At 38.7% G+C, this 27,431-nt stretch overlaps 3 protein-coding genes across 3 annotated transcripts in view; 2 read left to right on the forward strand and 1 right to left on the reverse strand.

Annotated features, from left to right (window-relative positions):
* Positions 1-20,284, reverse strand: part of LOC139733852 (CWF19-like protein 2) — a 46,381-nt gene extending 26,097 nt beyond the window's left edge. Inside the window, exons 1-3 of the mRNA XM_071644655.1 lie at positions 19,954-20,284; positions 17,651-17,757; positions 15,739-15,855 (exon numbers count right to left, since the gene is read on the reverse strand). Of these exons, the coding sequence (XP_071500756.1) occupies positions 15,739-15,855; positions 17,651-17,740 (207 nt within the window). The 5' untranslated portion in view covers positions 17,741-17,757; positions 19,954-20,284. The remainder of the gene's footprint in view (positions 1-15,738; positions 15,856-17,650; positions 17,758-19,953) is intronic.
* On the forward strand, positions 4,066-6,940 carry LOC139733890 (uncharacterized). Its single transcript, XM_071644697.1, has one exon. The coding sequence runs from the start codon at positions 4,085-4,087 to the stop codon at positions 6,938-6,940; it is 2,856 nt and encodes a 951-aa protein (XP_071500798.1). The 5' UTR covers positions 4,066-4,084.
* A 2,740-nt stretch (positions 20,285-23,024) lies between the features above and the next one.
* LOC139733880 (neuropeptide Y receptor type 2-like) lies at positions 23,025-24,266 on the forward strand. Its single transcript, XM_071644681.1, has one exon. The coding sequence runs from the start codon at positions 23,025-23,027 to the stop codon at positions 24,264-24,266; it is 1,242 nt and encodes a 413-aa protein (XP_071500782.1).
* The last annotated feature ends 3,165 nt before the right edge of the window (positions 24,267-27,431 follow it).

Consider the following 27,431-nt stretch of genomic DNA (forward strand, 5'->3'; position numbering starts at 1 on the left):
TTTCCTTACCTATTCCCTGTATGGTTATGCATTGTACCAAATTCTATTGTATCAAACATACATACAGTGTATGTGACCCTGCACCTCAAAACAAACAAAAAGTCGCCAGACAAGAATTTTTAGTTAAGACCATATTCTGAAACTTTAAGCTTTAAAATGATGTATTTAACTCAAATCAAATGGACCCTCCTAACCTATCTAAATATTGGAAAGAAAGCACAAACTCAGGAAAAGTGTGAACTGAGAAAAGAGGCCCTGAAGTAGTGTCTATTTAAGCGCTTAATCTTTACCACACCGTGCTGGCTGTGCGATGAATGGGACAAAAAACAGGAAGTAAACCACCAAAGTAACAACAATGAAGGGATTATCAGATTAAATTGAAATTAAGCATGCCTCATTGACACATTCTGTCCATAATTAATGGCAACTTTCAAAGCAGTAGCACTATCCTTTCAAAAGTTATTAGAGTTGAAAGTGAAGAGTATGGACAAGGTTTTTTCAGGTATGTATACAGCAAGTTTCATGAAAACACATTTAGGCATTAAAGAGGTTTACATGTAGAGTCATCTACTCATCAGGCAGCCTATTCGCAAAATGCATTTAAAAATTAAGCCACAGAAAAAACGTCAGCATTTACAGTATTCAGTACACTGGTGCATAATGAAAACATGCTAAATATACTTATAATACAGTATGTATGTGACTAGTTGCATCATAAAATCAACAAGAAGTTGCGCAACCCAATTTCATGTCATGTGACTCAAAATATGTGTAGGTGAAATGCGTCAACCTTGTAAATCTCTAGTTTTTCATATTTTCTCAAACAGCACATGGTGCTTCTTTGTATTTCTAAAGTTCGGAATCATAACACGAATAGGAAATATAAAATCGCTCTACACACTCTTCACTTTCAACTCTGTAACCTTTGAAAGGATGATGCCACTGGTCTGAAAGTTAGTAGTAGTCATGGATACACTGTGCTGATAGAGTGTGAAATTTCAGCTTAATTTGATAATCCATTCATTGTGGTTGCTACAACCGTGTGGAATTTCAAATCCTGGTTGTTGTGTTTTTTGTGTGTCCTATTCAATGCAGAGAGCCACAGCTTGGTGAGATAAAGTATTGAATAAACCCAAAGCCTCTTTTCTCAGTAGACACTGTTCCAGAGTGTTTACCTTTTTTCCATTATTCAAATAGATAAGGAAAGTCAACTTCTCTTGAGTTGCATAATTCTAAAGCTCAGGGCTGCTCTTTCAGAATCTGGCCTCAACTAAAAATCCATGTTTGTTTGTTTCTTTATTTTGATTTTGTTTTTTTCGTTGGTTTTGTGAAGCAGTGTCACATATACGAGATCTTGTAAATTGTGCACTCATCATATGCAGAAGAGCAATGTCAGATATGATGTTACCCCTTCAACCTCCTTTGAATTTTACATTTCAGAGAGAGTAAATTGTTTAGTACTTGATGTTTATAGACCATAAAATGGGGTGCAAAAAATGAAAATGTACGTACAGTGTACAGATACAGTAGTACAACTATAATGAGATATCACATCCCAGTGACTTTTCTCATTACAGGTACCTCTGGGATCTCATTGTATCTGAACACTTGAGAAAAGTATGAGCTGTATATACAATGCACATAAGCACGCTCTGGTAAAACTGGGTTTACTCAACAAGGAGATTGACAGGTCCTGTTTACATGAACAAAAACTATTAACTGTTGATCGCAAGTCAACTGAGATAATATGTGACCCGCTACAACAAAAGGATCCTAAAGTCGCTGACGGCCGAGCCAAGAAAATCGAGTTTGAAGTCACATCATCAAAATTGGTCAAAACAATCAGATTTTTTGTTTTTGGCATAATTTTGAAGTCTAATGTTTTGTCTATCATCTGCCGAAATTTCGAAGCTAAATGATCAAAGGAAAGGCAAGAAATTGGCATTTTTCTGGGCCATGATATTCCGACTTTCGATGTAACAGAGACGTGTCCGAAGATTTGGATTTAGCGCCGCAGCTACTGTACACTCCGCCCCTTGCAACGAGGGAGTGATCTTATTGGTCAGTGCGTGGCATCCTGATTACCGATTGGTCGTGTGTAGACCGCTGGCGTTAAGCTTGAATGAACATTGTGGAGGTCACTAGGAGCATGCCTTCTATTGTTAAGCGGTGAAAACTGTCTCACCTCCCCTTGATCATGATAGCATTGGAAGGAAAACTTTGAAGGCGTTTTTCTCGAAACTCTTGATTTCCACAACCACTTGATATGCACTAATAAAATCATGGATATCTCCGCAACCGAGTACTTTTATGAGCTGTGCCATATATGAAATTAAAGTAGAAGAGTAAAGGAATAATGTCATGCCATTTTCAGAAAATTGTCCTCCCTGACTTTTGGATCCTTTTGTCGTAGCAGGTCACATATTTAGATTACAGATACAGATGAGTGAATTCAAATTCTAGCATACAACCTTATTGAATTTTAATTATCAAACTTCTCATTATCGATAGATACGTAAAGAGGGTATCTAACTGAATGGATAATGTTTGTGAATGTATCAAATTTTAGGTTTCATCATGGTTCAGTCATGGTTGCATGCTAATGCAATCAAACTCGAAACAGTAGTCGTTGTTGCAACAGTTTTTCTGACAAAAACCTACAATTTGAAACATTCAAAAACAATCGTCGCTCATACATCTTTAATTTTTGTGAACAGCACCTGACTCACGAAACTCACAAAAATAAAAACCTCACGAAATATTCGGCATATACAGTACAATGAACAATGCAAAAATTGACCTACAGTGGAAATCATAAACAATGATAACAATAAGAGGTGTTATGACCCATATTGCACCAAATCTACTCTGTAGAGTAGTTGAGTACTCAAGGTGTATATATACTACATGTATTACCCCGATCACTGGATAGGCTAACATCCAACCAGCACTGAAACTGACAGTGCTCACTCTACATTCCCTGGGCAGCATTCCAGCCAGTCGCCATCTCAGGCATGCACATGTTGATCAACCAATATTCTCATCATATCGGGTACCCATTTATACTCCTGGTTGGAGAACAGCAATGTGGACAAAGTGCCTTGCTGAAGAGCAAATGTGTCTGGCTTTGTTGCACTGGAACTCATGAACCCAAACCACACTTATGTGATTCAGAGATGTGCGGTCTTATCCACTCAGACACAACACTTCCACAGTATACTGTAAAACCAGAAATATTCGCAGCATTAAACTTCGTAAACTTTCAAAACTCTGTGTATTGCTGATCATGGAAAAATTATGAGTATATTACAAGGGCGGTGCTTTGGCTCATTCGACATTAGTGCATCTGCCTCCAAATCCATATGACCTGGGGGGCATTTCATCAACGAGTTCGTCAGAGGTTTTCACCGACAAATTTGCAATCAGCCAATCAGATGCAAGGATTTCAGTAGCTTTTCAAATTTGTCGGTGAAAACCTCCGACGAACTCGTTGATGAAACACCCCCCCTGGGGGGCGTTTCATCAACGAGTTCGTCGGAGTTTTCACCGACGAATTTGCTATCAGCCAATCAGACCAAGGATTTCATTAGCTTTTAACAGTTGTCAGTGTAAATCCTTGCGTCTGATTGGCTGATAGCAAATTCGTCGGTGAAAACCCCCGACGAACTCGTTGATGAAACGCCCCCCAGGGGGGCGTTTCATCAACGAGTTCGTCGGAGTTTTCACCGACAAATTTGCTATCGGCCAATCATACCAAGGATTTCATTAGCTTTTAACAGTTGTCAGTGTAAATCCTTGCGTCTGATTGGCTGATAGCAAATTCGTCGGTGAAAGCCTCCGACGAACTCGTTGATGAAACGCCCCCCAGGGTCCTACTTTGTATTCCAAGTCTAACTGAGCAATGTTGTTGGCAATCATCCAATCCCCTAACTTGATTTTGCCAAGTGCTTTGGACCCAAGTTTTGCCTTGCTATAGGCAGGCTCCTGTTAAGTCTATTTCCCTGCACATTTTATGATTCCACTAAATAGAATATTGCGATCCACAAAAATATATCATCTCTTTGTTTATCATCTTTCCACAGAAATGAGAAACACTGAAAATCACTTTGCTGATTCTGGTGCAGTACGAGTAGATCAACCCTCAACATCAACTGCTGATGATGTGAATGGAGATGACACCAAAGTGGACACATGTCATGGTACAGAACAGCCTGAGATTGAAGTGAAAAGTGAGAAGGATTCAACACAAGAACAGCATCATACAGATGGTATAGAGCAGCCTGAGATTGAAGTGAAAAGTAAGAAGGATTCAACACAAAAACAGCATCATACAGATGGTACAGAACAGCCTGAGATTGAAGTGAAAAGTCAGAAGCATTCAACACAAGAACAGCGTCATACAGATGAAGATGATGAGGACCTCATGGTATTTTTTGCTGAATTTGAAAGTGATGACAATGAGGGAAGTGGTGAAGAGTGGCTACCTGTTGACAGTGACAATGATGATGAAAGTGGTGGTGAGGAATGGACGCCATCAGGTACACAAGGTCTAGATAGTCAAGGGCAACATATGGAAACTAGAACTAGCAATGCAGGTGGTGTAGTTTTATTTGATGCCAATCAGGAATTAACTACAGATGTATTGAAAGGAATCATGAAGGTTGTCTATGGTGTGAGTGACCCCAATGAAAGCACTCTCCTTATGCTCAAAGAGCAGATGGAAGAGAGGCCAAGGCTGAAGACAAAGTTGCTGAGAGATCTTCATCTTGGACATTCCATGTTTAAAAAGAGAGGCAAGAATTCAACAAGAGCCAGAGACATTTCATCTGATAAATCTCCTGATGGTAATGAGACCCCAAGCACATCATCTCCTTACAGGAAAGTCCAGCATCCATCTGATGTACCTTCTAGTGAACCATCATCTTCAATATCTCCCTCATCATCTTCATCAATGGCAGCCTCCCAGCTTCAGGCATCCAGAGTCACCATTGCAGGAGGCATTAAGTCTGCAGAAGCATCAATCTCAGCTGTGACATGGAGTCCGCACCAACCGTTGACACTTGAGAAACTAAGAGCTCACCTGGCGACCAAACATCAGAGTCACCCTATGACAAACAATGGTCCCATCCGCCTTGTGCCTCCTCAGACTTGTCACCTTATCAACCCCAGAGTAATGCACACTATACCAAGCATGCAAAGTCAACATCCAGGGACCTCTTCAGCTCAACAGTTTGCACAGTCAACACAATCTGTGCAGCCAAATCCCATACCTGCGTCCCAATTAGGAAGGATTCGCTTCATTGACAATGCTGTTCCCACACCCCATGCGGTCTTCTTGCCACAAAGTCGTACGGTGAATATCCCTGAACTGAAAGCAGGTCCACCAGGTTCTATGGATGTCTTAGTTCCCGTTGATGCTTCTGGCCAGATGAAACCTCCATTTGTGGGTATACCATTGAGGACCTGTAGAATAGAATTTACACCTGATAAATCAGAACCTTCTCATGAACAATCATCTTCTACATCAGCACCAGTGCACCAGGAAAACCCACCAAATGCAGTTCAAGGTGCTGAATCTCTTGAAGAGGGTCGATCCACTTCCATCCTTGCACCTTGCACAAGCACTCCTGGAGTTCCAAAATCAACGGCAGAAAACATAAACAGAAACTTAAATAACACTGTTCAGTCTGCTCAACCAGCTCTTCACCCCCAAACAACTGCAAATAGCCAACCAATAGTAGTTAATCGTAACACACCACCTGGGATGGCGCCTGGGGTACTACCATCCCGGGTAGCACCACCAGTACTACCACCTGGGGTAGCACCAGCAATGCTACCACCTGGGGTAGCACCGGCAGTACTACCACCTGGGATACTCCCACCCCCACCCTCCCTTCCACCAGGTACTGTCCCTCCAGGCATGGTTCCCATTGGTGTACTGCCAGCTGGTATGGTGCCTGGAGGACAAATTCCTCCAGGTCTTCTCCCTCCTGGTGTAGTTACTGTCTCACTACCACCACGCCACACTGCACTGGTGGGGGCTCCCCTTGGCCCATTTTCCAGACTTCAAGTGCCAAATCAACAGGCTTGCCCGCAGAATCAGCAACCAGTACAACAAACAAGATGTATGTCTCCTAAAGAGAATACATCTGCTAGTTCTGTTGTAAATAATACTACTTCAATCTCATGTGTACCAACAAGTAGAGCTTACCAAGTGGATAATTCTCCTGTGGAAACATCACTTGACAATTCCTCTGGTGTTACAACACCATGTGTGCCCCAACTGGAAAAGAGTGGTGAGCAAATTGAGATCTTAAATGTACACTCACTTTCTGGTAGAGAGAAGGGTAGGAAGGCTACCACTAAGTCCTCAGAGAAGGAGGCACAAGTTACAAGAAATGGAGTTTCACCTGCACCAAAAGTTGCTGCAGGTCAGTCAGATGCCAATAATGACAGATCTGAGGGGCATGAAGGAGCTAGTACCAGTAAGCTCATAAAAGAAGAGCCAACTTCTCCAATCAATGAATCCAGGCCAGAGGGAAATTGCAATCACCCAGGGGAACTGCTCAAGGTGATCCTTCCAAGTTCTGCTCGAGCTCATTACCAGCACTTGCTCGACCCTTCATCATCTTCTAGTAACTTGCAGAAGGACCAACAGGAAATTAGTAAACCAGTATCACGGGTGGATCTAGGATTGCTCTGGAATGAGATTAATTTCTTGAGGTCAGAGATGCAGTTTATCAAGACTAGTGTGGCTGTAGACATTCACGAGATAAAGGCAGAGATTGAAGAATTCATGAAAATGGTTGCAGAAAGACTAGGTATTAGGAGTCCTGCTTCTACAAATGTGCAAGATCAAGACCACAATGGTAACAAACGTAAAGAGAAGGAGCAGGAAAATGAACCAAACAAGAAGAGAGCTAAAGTAGATCAGTCATAATATTTGCTGTGAAAATGAAAACATGAACACAAATAAAATTGGTTCACAAAGAAAAAATGAGTCACAAGAAATTCTCCTACAATCTTGTAGAGAAATGCCTTGGTTATTTTATTGCGAGCAGCCTTTTCCTGCTATCAAAGCAACAAAAGAAAAGTATTCAAATCACTTCTTGAGATGTTTTGGAATTCTACTGAACTATATGCACTGTGATTCTAATATCTTATGTGTCACAGCTTATGCAGTACAATCCTACCAATAGTAAAGTCCACTAAGTTGGGTGTAATGATAAGTTGTGCAACATAAAAGTCAATGACCTCCTTTATTATCATTTATTGAAGATAATATAAAGTTTTGGTACCTCAAAAGTTTCCCTGAGTTTCCTTGTCTTAGTTTGTGTTTCAGGTTAAAGTGCCTTTCATATAACTAACACTGTGAGACTTACTCGCCCCGAAGTGCTCTCATGTCTTAGTAATCATGCAATAATGGTTTCGTACAATACGTGTATATTGATTGTCGCAGTACCGCGTCGAGTCAAACTAATGGCTCGTTCAAATTTTTAAGAACCTGCTCTGCTCTTGTACGAAACCATTATTGCATGATTACTAAGACATGAGAGCACTTTGGGGCGAGTAATTCTCACAGTGTTAGTTATATGAAAGGTACTTTAACCTGAAACACAAACTAAGACAAGGAAACTCAGGGAAACTTTTGAGGTACAAAAACTTTATATTATCTTTAAGTGGTGCATGATATTCTGAGATGATATCACTTGATCATTTATGGTAAACTGTCAAGTGATGTGTGTTTAATTAGACTTTTAAAGGGTGACTGTATGGCTTTATTTGACATGTAGTAGCACTGAGCCATACTTGATAGTTTGGGCTAAAAAAGACAACTAAAGAGCAAGCGAGATGGAGAAAGACAGAAAGAGTGATCCTAACAAAAAATCTCATGTCACAAACCTGACTTCAGTTTTCAAGATGGCCGTTTCCCATGTCATGTCATAGGCAATGAAAGCATTGCGGGTCCTTTCTTACAGGGTTTCAGCCCTGGTGGCCTCAAGCTAGACATGTGACCATTCATCACAAAACTAACAAAAAGTCACATATCCCAGTTTTATGTGAGGACTAGAAATAGGTGAAACGGGTCAACCAAATCTTTAGTTCTTTATATTTTCCAGAAGAGCAACACTCCTATGTAATTCTATGGCAGACAATGTTTTTTTTTTATTTGTAGTTTTTTTACAACACTTTATCTTAGAATAGAGTGATTAGGTATGTCTTAAAGGCCCATTTTCACTTTTTAAAACTTCCCGCACACTCTTCACATCCAACTCTAACAAATTTTGAGGGATGATGCTACTACTTCCAACGTATTAGTTAAAGATGGAGTGTACTTATAGTGTGCAAACTTTCAGCTTAATCTGATAATCCCTTTATGGTGGTTACTATGGAGTTTTACTTCATCACTTTCACTATATGCATAGCACAGCTTGGTGAGGATTAAGCACGAGAATAAAACCTTAATTTCAAAGCCTCTTTTCTCAGTAAACACTTTTCAAGAGTGTGTACTTTCTTTCCAAGTTAGCAAACTCCATATGTATTGAGTTATCTCAATTAATAGCTTAGAATTTGCTCTTTCTGCCCTTAACTTAAAATTAATGCCTCGTGACTTTTTGCTAGTTTGGTGATGCATGATCATACATGATACTACGGTGTTGAAAACAAGGAAAAGTTTTGCTCTTCATAAACTTGCAAATTGTACATCACATAGTGATGAAATTAGTATGGTTAAAATATTGTTGGTGGTTACAAATATGATTTCATAAATCACTATGATGCTCTTGTTTATATTTTTGAAGTTAGGTTTAAGATTTTCCTCAATATTCAACCCCCTGTACAAAACTAAATTTGTACAGGTTTCAATGGGTGTGTATGTGCGAGTGTGTGTTAGTGTGTGCATAATCCTAATGCATTAACCATGCCCAATGGCAGTGAATAGCACAGCATGAATTTCATAAAACTGATTTATGATATCATGTTGAAGCCGACTCCAATAGAATTGTACACTACTCAGCTGGAACTATATCAATTTCAGTACTACCTGATGTACAATTGTGGAGTAGTTTTTGAGTTAATAATAATTACAAGTGTGCAAACTTTGGACATCTTATATATGCTTCCAAAACTACCACATTTCCCACAATTTCAAACAAATTATTCAGGGAAGTTGATTGCAATTGCATCTTTCAGCTTGTCTAAAATGGACCATTAATGCATTTAACAGGACCGTTATGGGTATATCACTTTGATGCATATTATCAAAACTTCATAATTTTGTTCAATCATATTGTTTTCATCAGTAGAGCGAGGCACCTGGTAAAAGGTATGAGGCCATTTGCCTTTTCTTTGTTTGTACTGATGGGCATGCTTAAATTTTTCTATTGTATACTACATAAAAATGGAGGGTGAGAGATAATGAGTGCATCTGTGAAAGACAGTATGGAATGATTGTGCAAAAAAAGGAAAAGAAAAGGTCGGGAGACCAGTAAAAATTCAATGAAAAAAAGATAAAAGCATATGGCAGCATAATTGTTGCAAACCTGTCTTTCATTCTGTTTTTCCTTGAAATGTTTGTAATTTGTAATCATTTAAACACTGTGCTCTTGTTTTTACCCACGCCGATGAAAATCGGCAGGGGGTTATGTAAAGGGTTCCGTATGTTTGTTTGTTTGTTTGTTTGTTTGTTTGTTTTTTTGTTTGTTTTTTTGTTTGTTTGTTTGTTTGTTTGTTTGTTTGTTTGTTTGTATGTTTGTTTGTTTGTTTGTTTGTTTGTTTGTTTGTTTGTGTACAAGATAACAAGAGAACGGGTAAACGGATTTGCACGAAATGTTCAGGGAATGTTTGGATAATGACAGGAAAGAATCGATTAGATTTTGGTGATAATCGGTTGACCCTTGCAAATTCTGTGTGACCTTGAAGTTTTGACCCCATGGTATAGTGACCATTCCGAAAATTTCCCGTTTCTCACTTTGCGATTTTCCGCTACCATACGAAGACATAAACTCCCCAACGATCCGACTTCGCTGCTCAAATGTTCGTAAGAATTCCGAAATTTACGTTTAGGCCTATTTGAGGGACTATGTCCTTCTAGATTTATGAAAGTTCGTTCTCCGTCATCACAAACTGGCCCGTATTTTGATGATTTTTCAAATTAACATTGATTGTTTTTTTCGTTGGAGGAGCATTTTGCTCGGTCGCAGTCACACTGCACGATATGCGTGCTCAATGTCAATGCGTGTGCAAGGCCGCTGAAAATGCATCGCGCTCTACACTGTTGGTGCAAAATTGCACCGGGGACGTTGCGGCGCTCGTTGGTGGCCGAATACTGGTGCAGTAGACATTTGCATTCAACCCTTGCATTGAATAATTCCCGTAGACACTAATCATAGGGGTAATTGCCTAGGGGGTACGTAAATTTTGTTTTTCTTTTTTGCTTTTGTGGATACCATCAAAGATCGTACACTCATACGACCTTTGATATTTGATGATTTTTCAAATTAACATTGATTGTTTTTTTCGTTGGAGGAGCATTTTGCTCGGTCGCAGTCACACTGCACGATAAGCGTGCTCAATGTCAATGCGTGTGCAAGGCCGCTGAAAATGCATCGCGCTCTACACTGTTGGTGCAAAATTGCACCGGGGACGTTGCGGCGCTCGTTGGTGGCCGAATACTGGTGCAGTAGACATTTGCATTCAACCCTTGCATTGAATAATTCCCGTAGACACTAATCATAGGGGTAATTGCCTAGAGGGTACGTAAATTTTGTTTTTCTTTTTTGCTTTTGTGGATACCATCAAAGATCGTACACTCATACGACCTTTGATATTTGATGATTTTTCAAATTAACATTGATTGTTTTTTTCGTTGGAGGAGCATTTTGCTCGGTCGCAGTCACACTGCACGATATGCGTGCTCAATGTCAATGCGTGTGCAAGGCCGCTGAAAATGCATCGCGCTCTACACTGTTGGTGCAAAATTGCACCGGGGACGTTGCGGCGCTCGTTGGTGGCCGAATACTGGTGCAGTAGACATTTGCATTCAACCCTTGCATTGAATAATTCCCGTAGACACTAATCATAGGGGTAATTGCCTAGGGGGTACGTAAATTTTGTTTTTCTTTTTTGCTTTTGTGGATACCATCAAAGATCGTACACTCATACGACCTTTGATATCATCACACTCTCGGCTTGCTATAATCAAAATATCCCGCAAGAAAACGGCGTATTTCTCGATTTTTAGCGCTTTTTCCGCGACCCGTCGCGTAGACAATACTCTTAAAACTGGACTTAATTCGCGCGCGCTTGGAAAAGTTCCGATTCTGCACTTTTGACGGTGGAATTTGGGATTTTCGATGGATTTTTGGAGGAGACTTAAGGACTTTCCTGTACGTGAATGAGTGTTAATACCGTATGTGTAATTATGTGATTTGCGTGTGATGTGACTGTAGAACCAAAGATCGTACACTTCAGTGTACGATCTTTGGTAGAACTCACTGGCTGGTGATAAAGCACACTGGCAATTAAGTGGCCGAATTCTGGTAGATGACCGAATGCACATTATGTTTACCCCGACTTTGTACTTAGGCGTGGGTCTGCCGCCTTTGACGGCCCCTCTCTAGTTGTTTGTTTGTTTGGTGTGTGTGTGTTTTGGCACTGTACAATGCAACGTGTTCATGTATGAGAGCACACCTATTCCCTGTGTTTCCATGATGCTTTTTATTTACTACAGCTAAATCGTGGCGCTCAATCCTTGTTCTTTTTTTTCTTTTACGGATGTTCCTCAGTTAAAGTGAAGGCCATATCATTTTCTTCAAACTTCCCATACCATAACTTTGACCCATCTGAAGCCCAAATATGCAAATAAAACCAAAGGTTCATGTGCTTGTTTTTGTTCTACGGGACTTCGAAAAATAATGACAATCTGCCGTTCGGTACCAAAATGATAGCGGTACATGATCAAGGCCATGGTCGGCAACAAAATCTGTGATGGCAAATTTAAATCCCCATAATTCTTTCAAAATTCACTTTATTTTCTCCAAATTTGCAAGAATTGCAGAAAAAGGTACCTGGTACCCAAAAGCAGAAAAAGGTTTTAAAGTTGGGGTTTACACTCTCATTCTTGAGCAAGCAGCACCCTCACGACAGAAATATAACATATCCCTGTCAGGAACATTTCTGTTAGGGGTGAAATATAGGAGAAGGTTGATAAAACTTATGCTGTATATTCAAAACCCATGTCTTTTCATGAAACTTGACCAAATTGTAGAAGTGTTACTAAATGCAGGAAAGTATTAAACATGGGTGGTTCGTTTACTCGTTTCTGTGCTAGCAGCACCCCCATGCTGCAGAAATCACGGCAAGACCCCAAAATCTGGTTAGGAACCTATGCATGGATGCCCTAATAAGGTGGGGTCATAAATCTCATGCTGTACACTCCAAAACCTCATTCTTTTTTTTTTTTTCAAAAAACTTGTCAAAATTGCAGTGATAAAGTGGGAAAATATTCAGAGTGGTCCATGTGCATTTTTCTCATTTTTTTTTCTAATTTCCCTGGCACAGCCCATATGTGGATGCAAGTATAGAAACCTCCACACTGACATATTTTTGTTTTTGTTTCCCTTTCTTATTGTAACTGCAGAAAATGATACTGGAGGAAGAAAAGTAAGGAAAGGGGAGTTTTGACATTACTCTGTCCTCCAAAGGAAAATAAAAATCTTGACAAGATAGCGTTGATTGTAGTTTGCATTTGTGGGTTGTTGCATTGGTTGGTATGTTATAAACTGTGGCAGTTTCAGAGCGGAGAAGAATAAGATAATTTTTGGAGAAAAAAAATCATTAGTGTCATGAACATTTGGAATAGGATTAAAAAGGAACAAAAAAAAATCTTCACAATTTGTACGTACGCCAAATCAATCGGTTGAAGTGGTTTACTGGGTGACAAAATACCCACCTGTAAGCGCACTTGTCATTGTTGAGTGCGCGCGGCAAATGCTTGTTTATTGTGACATCACCTACCAACCTGCGCAGCTGCGGTGCACACAAACATAACTGAGGAACGTCCTTAAATGGCAAAGCACAATGTGTTCTTGCATGAGAGCACACCTTGCAGTGTTTCCATGATGATCTCTATTTACTGCTGCTAAAGAGGCAACTACAAAATTGTCGGCCTTATGCCAAAAGGCCCTTAACAGTGTACAAAGTCTATGGTGTTAAGGGCTTTTTGGCATAAGGCCAACAATTAATATTCACAGTGATATTTTTTTAAATAAAAATCTAGAAACTTGTCTTTGAACAGTTAACAAAAATTAAGACAATGTGTTCAAAGTGTGTGAAATTTATGTTTGTGTAGGCCAGTTTACTTATTTTGTGTTATGTGCTAATGAATTTTGACCAATTTTGATGAAGGCAACTGCTGAGCTATAATGATATTTCAAACTCAGAGTTACCCCATGATGTAGAAGTGGCTGTAATTCATGTGCTTGATGTGTCTCAATACCACACATTAATCAAAGTTGCATAATTGTATAACAGACAAGGTCTAGGAATGTATCCCGACAAGGTCTAGGAATGTATCCCAACAACAAATGGAGAAGAAAAAAAAACTTTTTTGGGCACTTGCCTTTTGACAATGATGTGATAAATACTCTGTATATACTAGAAATGATTATTCATGATCACAGTTAAACTTGCTACGATACTAAAGTACTTCACTTGTAAACTTTGAGTGTTCATATTCTATGTGTTTGATATGAACTGTTTCATTGATAAATTTTGTTTACATTGTGGCATGTAAATTATTTCTGTGTTATACAGCATTAAAATAATGTGCCTCATTTTGTATTGATGTAAAACACAAAACAACCTACTGTTATGAAATCATTTTTGTACTTGGTTGTGAGTGTAGACTAACACTACATAGTCACATAACAATAATGCAGGCAAACACAGATATAGACACACACACACACACACATAGACACACACAAACACCTAATGCTTACTCTGCATCTTTCACCATTAAATCCCTGCTCCAACATATGTAAAAGTTATATTACCAGGCCAAGCACAAAAAGGTACTTGCTCTGAAATTTTTGCTTAAGTTACGGTATAGCCATCCCTTCAATGACAATAAATTTTGTGAATGGTTTTCATGCTTCCCATGCAGTCCCGTCAATCTTTGTCAAAAATTCCTATGCCTTTCATTGCACCCCACTCCTCCCCCCCCCCACCCTCCTTCACACACATACACACACAGACACAGACAGACAGACACACACACACACACACACACACACACACACAGACATGCACGTGTAGAATAAAGATAAAATCATCAAAACAGGTACTTGATATGGCCAGATGTGAATCATGTCATGACTGAAACTCAACTTAACATGGGGGGGATGGGGTTAGATTGAATTTTGACCAATAGCTGGTATAAATCAAGATAGCATTGTAGGAATATGAACGTCCTACAACTATGATTGTCATGGTGTTTGCACTTATAACCCCTTCTGAATTACGCTCTTTCAAAAGACATAAGGCAGGACACAAGGTAGGGAGAAATGCACATAGTGGTATACATGTACATGTATTCATGCTATATTAAGATTTGGTTTCATTTAGTACTGCATTAAACTATGAATATAGGTACTGTCTGTGTAATATTTCACAAACTGGAACTTGTATGGCAATCTTGAGTGGTTGAATTTGCAATCAAGTCCTGCAAAGATGGAGTGAGGAACAAGCATCGCCCCTTTCAGGAGAACAGTTAGTGACCTCCCATCTCAAAGACAGTTACCAGAATAAAGCATACGTCAAATTCATGAAATTCTTCCGGCGAGATATTTTCAGGGCAACTGATTGACAAACTGTCCTACATTGACGTGAATAAGCAATTGAATTGATCAGTGTTTTTTAGTAGTAGTCATGATAAAAGAAATCATGGGCGTACATATTGAAGCAGCTTACTTGTTCTTCAAAAGGCATTTATTTTCACATGTCACCACATATTTATTTAGCTTATAATACCAGTTGACTCACAAATGTAGTGAAAGTTATCATGCTATGACATATGTGTATACACTAATCTGCTTTAAAAAGGCAAAACAAAGAATAGTTTCATTGAAGGTATAGTGCGACATTATACTGTAAAACGAGGAATGTTCATGTGCACTTTAATTTCGCGAATTTCGCGAGCATGAAGGTTCGCGAAATTAAAATGCACGCGGAAGTTCTTGTCTACACTATATGCATTGAATACCAACGGCAATTCACAAAAATTTTAAGCCGCAAAACAGGCCGTCGGCTCCAATTCGCGAAAAATTCATGCCACGAATATATCATGTTTTACAGTAATTTTGAGAGAGCATTTCATACTTAAGCTTGAGAAGAAAATGGACAGCTGGAATAGAAATAGTTTGGCCATAACAAATTGGATGAGGAACATCATCATCTGCCACATCTTTTCAGTTATTTTGCATTTTATATTATTTTGTGGTTTTCTGGAAAACAGATATTCAGACAATGATAGCAATTTGATGAGCAATTCACAATCTATAAGACTTAATATTGCTGCTGCATGATTCATATCTTTGTCGTATGAGAGATACTAAATGAATAAACCTTGTGTTCATGCACTGCACAGGAAATTCTTCTAATCTGCTAGTTTTAGTGAAGAAATATTCTCTATCGCCCGATATGCCAGAATATAATTTCATACTGGAAGGCACTAACCTGCTGTTCTACACACTGCTTCGAAGAATAGAGCTCCCTCATCAAATCATGCACCGGAGAATCTTGTTTGGCTGCTGTAGATGGTGCTTCTACCCACTCTGCCTCTGCACCAGAACTCTTAAGGTAAGCAATGGAAACATACATACGGTCAGCAATGTAATCAATTCTCGCCATCAATTCTACTTTCGAAAAATACCAGGGTGTTCAATTCTCACTCTGTGCTGTACTTTATGGGATATTGTTTGGGACGCAATCACTTTTTGTAGAAAACAACACAAAGTATACCATACACCGCAAACACATAGCAGCACAAACAACTCAGCATGAAGCCATCTCTGATACCTTTTGTTACCTAGAATCAATCCTGTCCAATGCATTTAGATTAGCACATGACTCTTTTTGGAAAACTCTTCAAATGTGCAGCGTTATGTCTATAAGAGCTAGCTTTCCACCCAGGTCCGCAAATGTCTACTTTAAAACTGGCAAATGTTACCTACAGAAATACAATGGAAATTGACAGAATATTTGTTTGAGTTATATTTTGACAAAACAAACAATCTAGCAATTATGTTGTCATGAGAAGGATTTCAAAAGATAAAATATTCTTTTGACAGTACACAAATACCTTTCAGGTACAGGCTAAACATTAGTTTGATGACAAACTTACAAAATATCACATTGGTAAATCAAACACCATCAATCAGTGAATAAATTTGACCTTGTCATTCTGAAGGTTAGCTTCATCTGAAAATAAGATAAGATTTGTGATTGCACAAGGTTTGTTCATCTAAAAGCAAAATATGGTTCATTATTTTGAAGGTTCATTAATCCAAAAATGAAAAAAAAAGGTTCATTATTCCAAAGGTTCATTAATATGAAAATTTGATATTCTGAAGGCTCATTAGTACGCAGCTTCTTTTCATTATCAGATTAGCAAACCTTATTTCAATTTTTTTTTTTTTGATTAACAAGCCTTTGGAAAAGCTAATTTTATAGGAACTGATTTTACACAAGGAATTAAAAAAAGGTGAAAGGGGTCAACCTATTCAATTTTAAGTTTTTTTCTTCTGAAATAGCAAGTCTACATCATCCTAAATCTTGGGATCATACAAAGCATGGGAAACAGTTGGGGGGGGGGGGTCTCATTATAGCACAGGACACCTCTTGGTAAGATTAAGCACTTGAATATACTCTACACTTCAGAGTCTCTTGTCTCAGCACACACTTTTCAAGAATGTGTCAAGTGTGCTTTCCATTTTTTAGAATTTAGGTTGGGAGATTCCACTTCAAATGAATGTCTGCTCTTTCATAATCTGCCCTTAATTAAAAATCCATGCCTGGTGACTTTTGTTGGTTTTGTGATGTAGGGTCACATATATTATTTACATCTAACAAGCCATTGGAATGACAAACTGTCTGAATAATGTACCTTCTGAATCATACCATAAATGTTCAGATTAAACAACCTATTTCATTTTTGGAATAATGAACATCTATGTTAGAGAATTTTTGTGCTTTGGAATAACGAACTTATATTTCATTACTGCCTAGTAAGGCAGGGATGATTTTGCAACTTCACACATTTCCCATACACACCTGCCTGAGTATACTCAGGACTAGTCTTCAATAGGGACTATAAGAATAATGAACATCACCCATGTAGAATAATCTCACCACAAGATTTTTACATGCCATTACAAAGTTTTTCCCAATTCTGTCCCAGTCTGTATTATTTCAGAAAATATGTAGTGTTCCAAACTCTTTGCATGCCATAAGTGCTAAGGGTTTGAGACCAACATGTCCGCTCCCAAGCTACAATTGCTACCACATAGTTATCATCGAGAACCCAGTTGCTGGATAAAAACCTAAAATGTAAGTTATCTTACGTAGAGAGTTTACTTTTAGTTCTTACCTCTGATGATTCATCACCCTTTTGAGCCAGATGTTTTTCTCTCTTGTGCTTTTTCTTCTTCTTGTCTTTCTTGTGCTTCTTACTCTTCATCCTGATACTATCATTAGCTAGTATTTGAAGTGAGAAAATGGGCAAAAGGAACCTTTATTCAGAATTAGAAAGAATTGGAAACTTTATGAAGAAAATACAGATGTCTAAAATGTAAGAAAAAATAGGTTATTTTCAGGGCGGTGCCTGCTAGGAAGCAGCTGAAGCCGCGATGTACCAAGACTCTGTAATAGCATTAGGATTGATCCCAAACTCAATTGGAAGTTCCCCAATCAATTGTAACTTTACTACTGATTTCAGATTCAGCATATTTAGAAGACTGTTTCACACCTATCAAAGAAACATAATTGTAACATTGTTGAATTACAAGCATGACTGTAACTGTGATCCAAATCATGGTTTGTTCACATGACTGAGGAAAACTTCGCAGATTCTGTGGTTTTAAGTTTCAGATCTCGAGAGGAAGTGAGGTTTGACTTGAACTTTCTAAGTTCAAGGTACCAATTAGCAACACATACAGGAACTCTTTCTTCCCTAGAACCAAAAGGACATGGAACAGCCCTCCTCAAAGTGTAATCTCTCAATTCAGCCACCTTTAAGACTGCTGTTTCAAAATATATGTTCTTTCCAAATTGAGTCCACCCTCTGCTGCCACCTCCAGTTTAAACTCCACTTGGGGTCTTTTGGAGGATCACTACCAAGTACCAAGTACCGTGTAACAAGTATCAATTACTCTTGAGCCATAAGAAGCGCTTTCCTGACTGCAAAGTGAGCATTCGAGGAGCGCGGTCATTCTGCAGAAGTGGTTGAAAGCCTGCCTCCAAAAACATCAATGGAAGTCAATTACGGTACGTTCACACAACTATTTTGCTCCATAATTTTGGAGAAACATGATTGGAAAACACCTCCATCACAGACTGTCATTTCACAGACGATTGGAATTACGATTCAAATCACCCCATTTCCCAAACAGCGATATCCAGCTTCCCTGTGTGTATGGATACATGTATACTCTATGTACAGTAGGTAGTTTCTATACAAAGGTGTGGCTGTAGCTGTAGCAACTTGGGTGGGCCATGGATACAACCACATGCATGTGTGCTACTGGTGCAGAGTGGATGGTAAAGACATTGTATCTTCTTCTTCTTCTTCTTCCCGTACTGTGCAGAACCTCCTGAGAGTAAATTCGCACACTTGGTGGACTCTCCCATGTGACAGACATGAGACTCTAGACATAAAAATGCACAAAAACTATTTACAAGTTTCTATTTAAAAAAAAAAAAAAATCTGTACAAGTTAGAATTAGTTGAAGTTGACATCTTTGACCTTTGATTTGAAGATGTCAAGTGATGTCAAGTTCACATAGAACTATATCTCTTGAGGCAGGTGGTTCCACAGGTGGAAGGTGTCTGGGAAGAACGTTCTCTTAAGAGTGATGTGTGGGTTCTGGGGATGACAAACCTCTTGTTGTGTCCTCTAGTTTGACTTGAGTGTCAAGGGGAATGAGTTGATTATCAGGGATGTCGATGAGGTTGTTGGCAGTGCAGAACATCGTGGTGGTTTTGGCCACGGCTCTCGAGAGCTCTCCGGTGTTCCAGACTCAGAGAGTCCCACTTCAGCTGCTCTAGCATGGTGGTGACACTGCTTTCTCACGAGTAGTTATTTGTGACAAAGTGGGCGGCATTGCGTTGGACGGATTCAACCTTGCTTTTGTTCCACTTTGTATGAGGGCCCCAAATTATAATTTATGCAGCTGGCTAGTATGGCTCTAGTCCGACCAGACGCCGTGCGACTTACACTTACACAGCGACAGGGCTGTGGCTGCCTGTGTATTAGTTAGTAGACAAATAGTATGGCTCATATCATATGCACGTGTGCTGTTGTATTTGTATGCAGGTTGTACAATTGTATAGGTCTACACTGCATATTATTCAGGCTAAAGTACAATGATTCAAATACTATTAAAACCAAGAAAAAAACCTCTACGTAAAACTGTTCGAAAACCAGAACTTATTATGAACTAGCGCCTTCTTTAAAACTAAAATGACTCTAGTTCATGACTAAATCAGTGAAACCGACATGCAAATGAATACATCGGACTAACTCCAGCTCTGTTGACATTGACAAGGCTGGCTGGAACAAATTGAGTTTTAAGCCTGCGGCTACATACATACGGTTCTAATTCATACATAAACACACGAAAAGTAAGCAACAGCTTAAATGTAGAAAGGAACAATATCACTTAATCACCTTACCAGTTTTAGTTGTTTCGGCTGTTCCGTCAGCTGTGTGCTGGCTACTGTCCCTTGCCTTTGGAATCGTTGAGGCTTGATGATGGTCTCAGAGTGGTCTTTCATGCTGCCCTCTACGTCTGTATTGACATCGCGCGAGTACTGATGAACTTTGTTTCAGGGTGGTTGTTTATCGTTTGTTTGTCTTGTCTTGTCTTGTCTTGCCGAAGATGCCCACAGTCAACAGGTTGATAATCATGGCACCATAAGAATGTCTTTTGGTTCTTTTGTTTCCGTATGTACAATTAATCAAGAGAACAAATTCGATGGTCAACTCTAACATGAGGATGAATATTAAAGGACAAGTTCACCTTCATAGACATGTGGGTTGAGTGAATGCAGCAATATTAGTAGAACACATCAGTGAGAGTTTGAGGAAAATCGGACAATCCGTTCAAAAGTTATGAATTTTTGAAGTTTCTGCTAAGTCACGGCTGGATGAAAAGACTAAGTAAGCTTGTGATGTCACATGATTACAACGATATAAAGAAAGAATAAAGAAAATTCAACATATTTCCATTTTTCTCGCATAACAAAAGAACACTCGACTTCTCTCTTTCAGAAGGCAGGGGAATATTACCCTTAACATGACAACGTTACGTCAGTAGCAAGTCGAAGAAATGTGCACTTTATTCAAAAAGTAAAGTTTTGAGAAATTCTCTTTTTATTTTCCTTATATAGTTGTACGCATGTGACATCATACACTGTAGTAGTCTTCTCATCCAGCAGTGACTGTGCAGATACTTAAAATATTCATAACTTTTGAACAGATTGTCCGATTTTCCTCAAACTTTCACTGATGTGTTCTACTAATATTGCTGCATTTTCTCAATCCTAATGTATATGAAGGTGGACTTGTCCTTTAATGATGTTATCTCCTCCCTTTACAGTCCATGCGGTTTATCATCATTATTATTTCTTCTTCTAAAGGAAAAACAAAACAAAACAAAAACAAAACAAAAAACAATACATACAATTTTTTTTTTTTACTGTGTACAAAGTCCGTTGAGGTGTACTGAAAGGCCAGGGGATCCTCTCCGTATGAGGGAACTTTTGTACTTTCAGAATTGCTATCCAGCGATGTAGATCATATAGTGCACACCTTTGGTGGTAGACAAAGCATTCCAATCAATAAAGTAAGAAAAAGAAGAAGAAGAAGAAGAAGAAGAAGAAGAAGAAGAAGAAGAAGAAGAATCATTGGACAATAGAGTGGACGACCAAAGGGAGTGGTGGGATGGGGTGGGGAGGTGTTGGAGGAATTCCCCACTCTCACACTGGAACATCTTTTCAATTATTGGAATTAAAACTCAGCAATCTACTGGGCACTTTAGGTGACATATTTATGTGGAAAATTATATATATATATATATGTATATATATATATATATATATATATATGCCTATATAATGTATGTATATTATTCAGAGACAATAATAGACAACATTGATCATTGATGTCATCATATTGTCAAATCTTCGGAATAACGAACCTTCGGAATAACGCCACAAATGTTCGGATCAACGAACCTTTTTTTTTTCGGATTAACGAACCTTCGGATAACGAACAGCACCCGTTGAATCAGGGGTGCTTCCACACACCCAATTTTTACACAGGGGTGCTACCCCCAACTCAAAAACAAAACAAAACAAAAACAGGGGTGCTGCAGCACAAGGCTCCCAGAGGCGCATGGTTGGGACCTACACCTGTCAACAGAATTTTGGAAGAGTTTTGTATAAAGGCGTGTGCGAGTTGTTGCTCCTTCAATTCCAACATTTCAGCACTTTGTTACACACTCTGTCAGAGCCTGGCGCCTATAGTGATACGCCACCAAACAATCTGCTCACTTCATGATCTGTAATAATCACTCACAAATAATAAATAAATGAATAAATAAATAAACACTCAACGTCCCAATGGAACATTCCATACATACATCAAACTAGTTCAATTTTGTTTTGTATACTAGTATTATACAAAACAATGTAGGCCTACTTGTCTCCACAAGGGGTTTGTGTTACATGTGAATGGTTTGTGAAAATAAATTGAAATTGAGGTTGTAACCCATCTTTTGTTTGGACCACCGTAAGTATATAGGCCTATATACTAAAAAGATCGCTCCTACTAAACATGAAATGTAGGCCTAATGACATTTATGAACAAATTCAATTTTGTCGTAGGTTTTACTTTGAAATTGCGAGTATCGTTCTTAGTTTTCTTATCTTAGCCACACAGATTGGCAACCAAATCATTAACACGCAGATACCGATCCTCGAAAAGTAAGGATAAGTTACTAGTATACTGTTAAAGTATACTATTCATCTGCGTTCAGAACCAAAAAATTCACCTCGATCGTGACTGTAATGTCTTCAATAATAATGATTCCAAAGATATATAGGGACGTATAATGGTCCTTTTTGTCATATCTTTTATACTCCAGTTGAATTGTTCATCAAAAGACTGAAACAAACAAAGTCTGCGGCAAGAAAGGTTAATCAGACTATCGCTGGATCTGCAGTAGTTACTATGACTATTTTGTACGACTACCACTGATTTTACTACAACCAAGGACTATGAATGCTACTGCTATACTTCATGCCACATTATTTGTGCTTTTATTATACTTATGTCGTCTCTCAAGTCCTCTCTCGGTGCATCAACTGCAATATCCTGAGATGACATCTATTGTATAAAGTGCTCTTGCAGTTAATGTCCGCGAGAATTACGCTCTCCAAAATTAGTGCAATTTATTTTGCCTATAATGACTAACTGAACGATGTGTTGAAGGCATGTTTGACAGCCGTCGAACTTTGGTGCTTTAAGGCTGGAACTGCATCATTCTTTAGCAAACAAGTTTCTGGAGTTAATCTGACAATGTATTGTCATTAGCGTGACGGATCACTAGTAATTGTAATCATACAGGCAGGGAAGGTTTTTATCAATCAAACGGCGGGTCTACCATATGGTTATTTCACATCATAAGGAGATAAATCGTTTCTCGGTGTTGTTATCTTACTGAACCGAGACGTGTGTAAGCATGGACGTGTTGGAAGGTAATGAGATTCCCATCCATTTGTTGGTCAGGTCACCATCGAAGATGGACCAAATTTGCTCCGAGGAGGATGTGTGCGACATCCAAAACAATTCGGCACAGGCGGAGTCCTCGCAGTATCTACAAAGTGAGCGTATCATCATCACCATCATCATCCCCCTCATTCTCGGTATCGGAGTCCCTGTCAATGGCGCCTTTATTTTCGTTGTCGCTCGTCTCAGACACATGCGCACAGTTACCAATTTTTTCCTCATAAATCTGGCAGTTTCTGATATGTGTTTCATGACGGTTACAACTGGGGATACACTCGGGCGTTACCTCTCATCACCGGTCACATTTGATTGCACTGGGTTAGCTACTTTGGGATGCTGTTTGGTCCAGTTTCTCCAAAATACATTCTTCTATGCCTCCATATTTGTAGTCACCGCAGTTACTCTCGAAAAATTTTACTGTGTGTGCAAACCCGTTCGTCATCGCCTCATCAGTGGCAAAAAGAGGACAGTGAAATATGTTGCCATAGTTTGGGTGCTCGCTATCGCTTTTGCTCTAGTGTTAATTCCCGCGCATGGTCAATACGTTGTCTATACCATCATCTGGCCCAAGGAGGCAATATACTCTGATTTCCCCACTCAGGTTGGTTACTGCCAGTCTGTAAGTGTTGTTTGGGATGTAGTTAGCAACGGAATACAAACTATTCCATTCTTTGCGGTTTTAAGTATTAATGTCTACATGTATGTCCGCATCTGCAATGTGTTGACTAGACGTGTACGCTCGTCAATTGGTAGCATCGCTGGAAACGAACGATTTCATAACATCATCAACACTCGAAGCCAGAAAGTGAAAAATCAGTGCGTTCGTATGTTGGTCATTAATGGTGTTGTTTTCTTTTGCCTGTTATCGCCATTTCACTTCTTCGCATTATCCCAACTTATTGGTAGGTTCGTCAGCGATACATATCTACTAGATGCGTACACTCTGCGTCGCATGGTGTGGGCCTTCCGGGTTTTGAACTACATCAATACCGCAGTCAACCCCTTCGTCTACATCCTGTCAAACGCCAGATATCGCCGAGCGTTCTTCGTGGCGATTCCTTGCTTAAAACTGCTCTGTCTTCGAAGTCGTCCACACAGTCCTCCAACCACGTTGACAATCGTCGAATCGACTGTCGACAAGTGTGATCAGGCCTCATCACTCGAAGCGATTTCTTACATCAGTCGGGACGAGTAATAGCATTGTCCTTTCGTCTCTTAACACGCCTATATCATAATAGTCAAATCAAGGAGGTTCTATAGGCGACTTCGAGTACCTCCTTAGGTGGAAAGACTTTACAAAGTCTTTACAAAGACTTTACAAACTGTCCCTTCTACCCCAATGTGCAGTATACTCTTGTGTTGTCTTGTCTTACTGCCTTGTTAAACGTATTGCAGGCAAAACAAGAGACAAAGAATCCTATCAGTGGTTTATATCATATCCATAACAAACAATACTATGTGGTTATAAATTGTTGTCCTACATCAATGAACCCATTGTTCACTCTTAGAATGATTGTCATGACCTCTGTCACAACAGCTAGTCTTTGTGTCATATGATTTTTATTATAAAATGTTAGTTAAGTTATATCAGGTTGAGGAGAACGAAACAAATAACTTTGTCATTCATCATTTGATAGTTTCACAATCATGTGAAGTTGTAGAATTCTAAGGAATAATGGATAAATAAGTTTTATAATCATCGTTTCGTTTCGTTTATTTACTGAGTATGTATCCATTGTATATATCATTTATCTTGATTATATATATTATATATCCAGACGGTCATTCATATGCATGTATATATGTATTATATCCAGACAACCATTATGATATCCAACCATTTGGAAAGCACATCTGAAACGGTTGTTCTCTCAGGCATGTAGGGCTATACATACCAATTACCAGCTGATGACTACCAACGGATCAATATCACAAGTCAGTTAGATAATCTACGACATCTCAGTCCTTTCCACTACAATTCTTCCGTCCTCTCGTGAGCAAAGAATTAATCTAAATCATTTTTTGTTACGCAAAAAAGCCATTATATATGTATATATATATATATATATATATATATATATATATATATATATATATTCATATATACGCACAGCATGCTGGATATCAAATCCTATAGCTGTTATTACTATTGTATTTCATATTAGCTTTCTTCACTCCTCCATCATACATTAACTGAACTGTGTATGTCACACCACTCCGATTGATTAGAACGCCCAAGGAGGTTTTATTCATGGAGTTCCAACTGGCTGTAATTATTGCAACAGTTGTCAGATTTCTATTGATGCACAAAAGAATTCCACAGGTGCACTTGTGCCTTTGGTGATCGATGCTCGACGCCGCCGTCTTGCTGAGCAATCTGAAGATTCATTTTGAACGTTATCATAATGTTGGTCATATTTTGCTTATTTATTTATTAAATGAAATGAAATTTCACTTAATGATAAAGCATGCATGTAAAACAAAAGTCAATCCCTTCCAGAAATTTGTGCAAAAGTGTAAATCAGAGCTGTATCATGTGAAAATGTTTAAAACTGTACCATCCTGGAAAGCTGGCTTTATCACTTTTCCACTCAATTTCCACTATAATGAAACTAATATGGAATAATCTTCAAGTGTAATTCTTTATTTATAGATATATCAGATTACTGCCCGGGTATGCCCAGTTGAGTAATTTTCATCTTTATTTCAGCATTTTTTGCTCAATTTCTATTCGCGCATCCTCGCGTCCGTACCACCTATTACCGTTTACAAGAAGGGATAGCAAAAAGTAATTACCATCACAAAGACATATCTTCCTTTGAAAGTGACTGGTGATTATGCAATGAGACAAAAGTCAATTGTCGTCGGCATCTGCACGGCAGATCCTGTTTGGCACATGCTTCAAATATTTTTGAGCGGCGTCTTCGAACATCTAGCAAAGGAAATAGGACGGTTGTGACTCCATTCTCTCTATATAGAACCTCCTTGGAATGACTGTGTTTCTGTATTATGACAATGAAAACTGTGTTTCACATGCTATTTTTGAATTAAATCTATCCAGCCTAATCAAACTCTGGATGTATATGTGGTGGATATGTAGTGTGTATTCATTTCTTTATTGTATCGCCAATCAATGTGTGTGTATATAATCCCGAAGTTCGAATAACATGTTTTATGACAACTGATTGACAAATGATGCCAGGCAATTTTTCAATTAGTTGCAATGAAAACAGCTCCACGTAAGAATGTCATTACTTTGTATATTTCATACTTTGTAAACATTCAAAATATAAATATTACATTTTGTAAATGTGAATGGGGATATGGTTAGTTACATCAAAGCAATTGTCTCGAGTGTCAATGTTTACTGTTCAAATACATTGTACCTCTCCCTTGTTTTCGGAAAATTAAACGACAATATTGGATACAAGAATGCGATACATGATCCTTCAATGTCTGTGCGGCTGAACAGAGTTTAATCTTTATTTTCCCATTCAATTTGTCATATATCTGTAGTTTTGCTCGTTTTCTCTTTTATTGATGGAATTCTCTACCTGCCTACATACATCTATCCATTTCCATTAATCAGTTTAAGACTCGCTGCTGAAAACTTATCTTTTTAGTCCTCTGGAATGGTCCAGTTGCGGGTCGGTCGATGGAGGTGCACACTGATTTAGATTTTCAGCACTTATCGCATTTGTACCCTGTATCTATTTTTCTTTTTATATTTTTGTATTTGTGTTTTTGTATCATTTCGGACCAAATATTAATTTTCCGGTAAACTATGCACTTAGAAACATCTGTATTAAGCGTCTTATAAATGTATTGTATTATTATTAATTATTATTTGCGTGGGACATGTACATTTTTTTAGATCAACAAGATACATCGGCCGCTTGAAAATGAAAAAAAAATAAAACTTCTAAAGTACAGCAAATGATTCCAGTTTAGCAACTATACATCTAGAACAAAATCATCTTTCCTATCGAGGACAATAAAGGACTGGAACAGCCTTCCAGAGGAAGTAGAGGCTGCTACAACCCTTGACACATTTATGTCAAGGGTCAGCAAATATATAACAAACCATATTGGCACTTAAAAAAGGGGGAGGGGGAGAATTTGTACAGTGTAACAAGCAGTTTAGAAGGTCAACACAGGATAATCAACCTGGGTCCTATTAATGGTGAGCATCTTCGGCAAGACGAGCCAGGATAAACGATGACGTGATTCGTATGGCAAGTAGAAGTCACAAGCTTGAGTGTCTGTTTTTGATAAACTATTTTTTTAAACTTTTTTTTCTGAAGAAAAGAGAGGGAGAGAGATTGCCACTTTCGGGGGAGGGGGCGGGGGTGACAGAGGA

Source organism: Diadema antillarum, unplaced genomic scaffold (assembly GCF_040938485.1).
Source record: "Diadema antillarum isolate AM-2024a unplaced genomic scaffold, OU_Dant_1.0 seq00000501_RagTag, whole genome shotgun sequence".
Classification (NCBI taxonomy): domain Eukaryota; kingdom Metazoa; phylum Echinodermata; class Echinoidea; order Diadematoida; family Diadematidae; genus Diadema; species Diadema antillarum.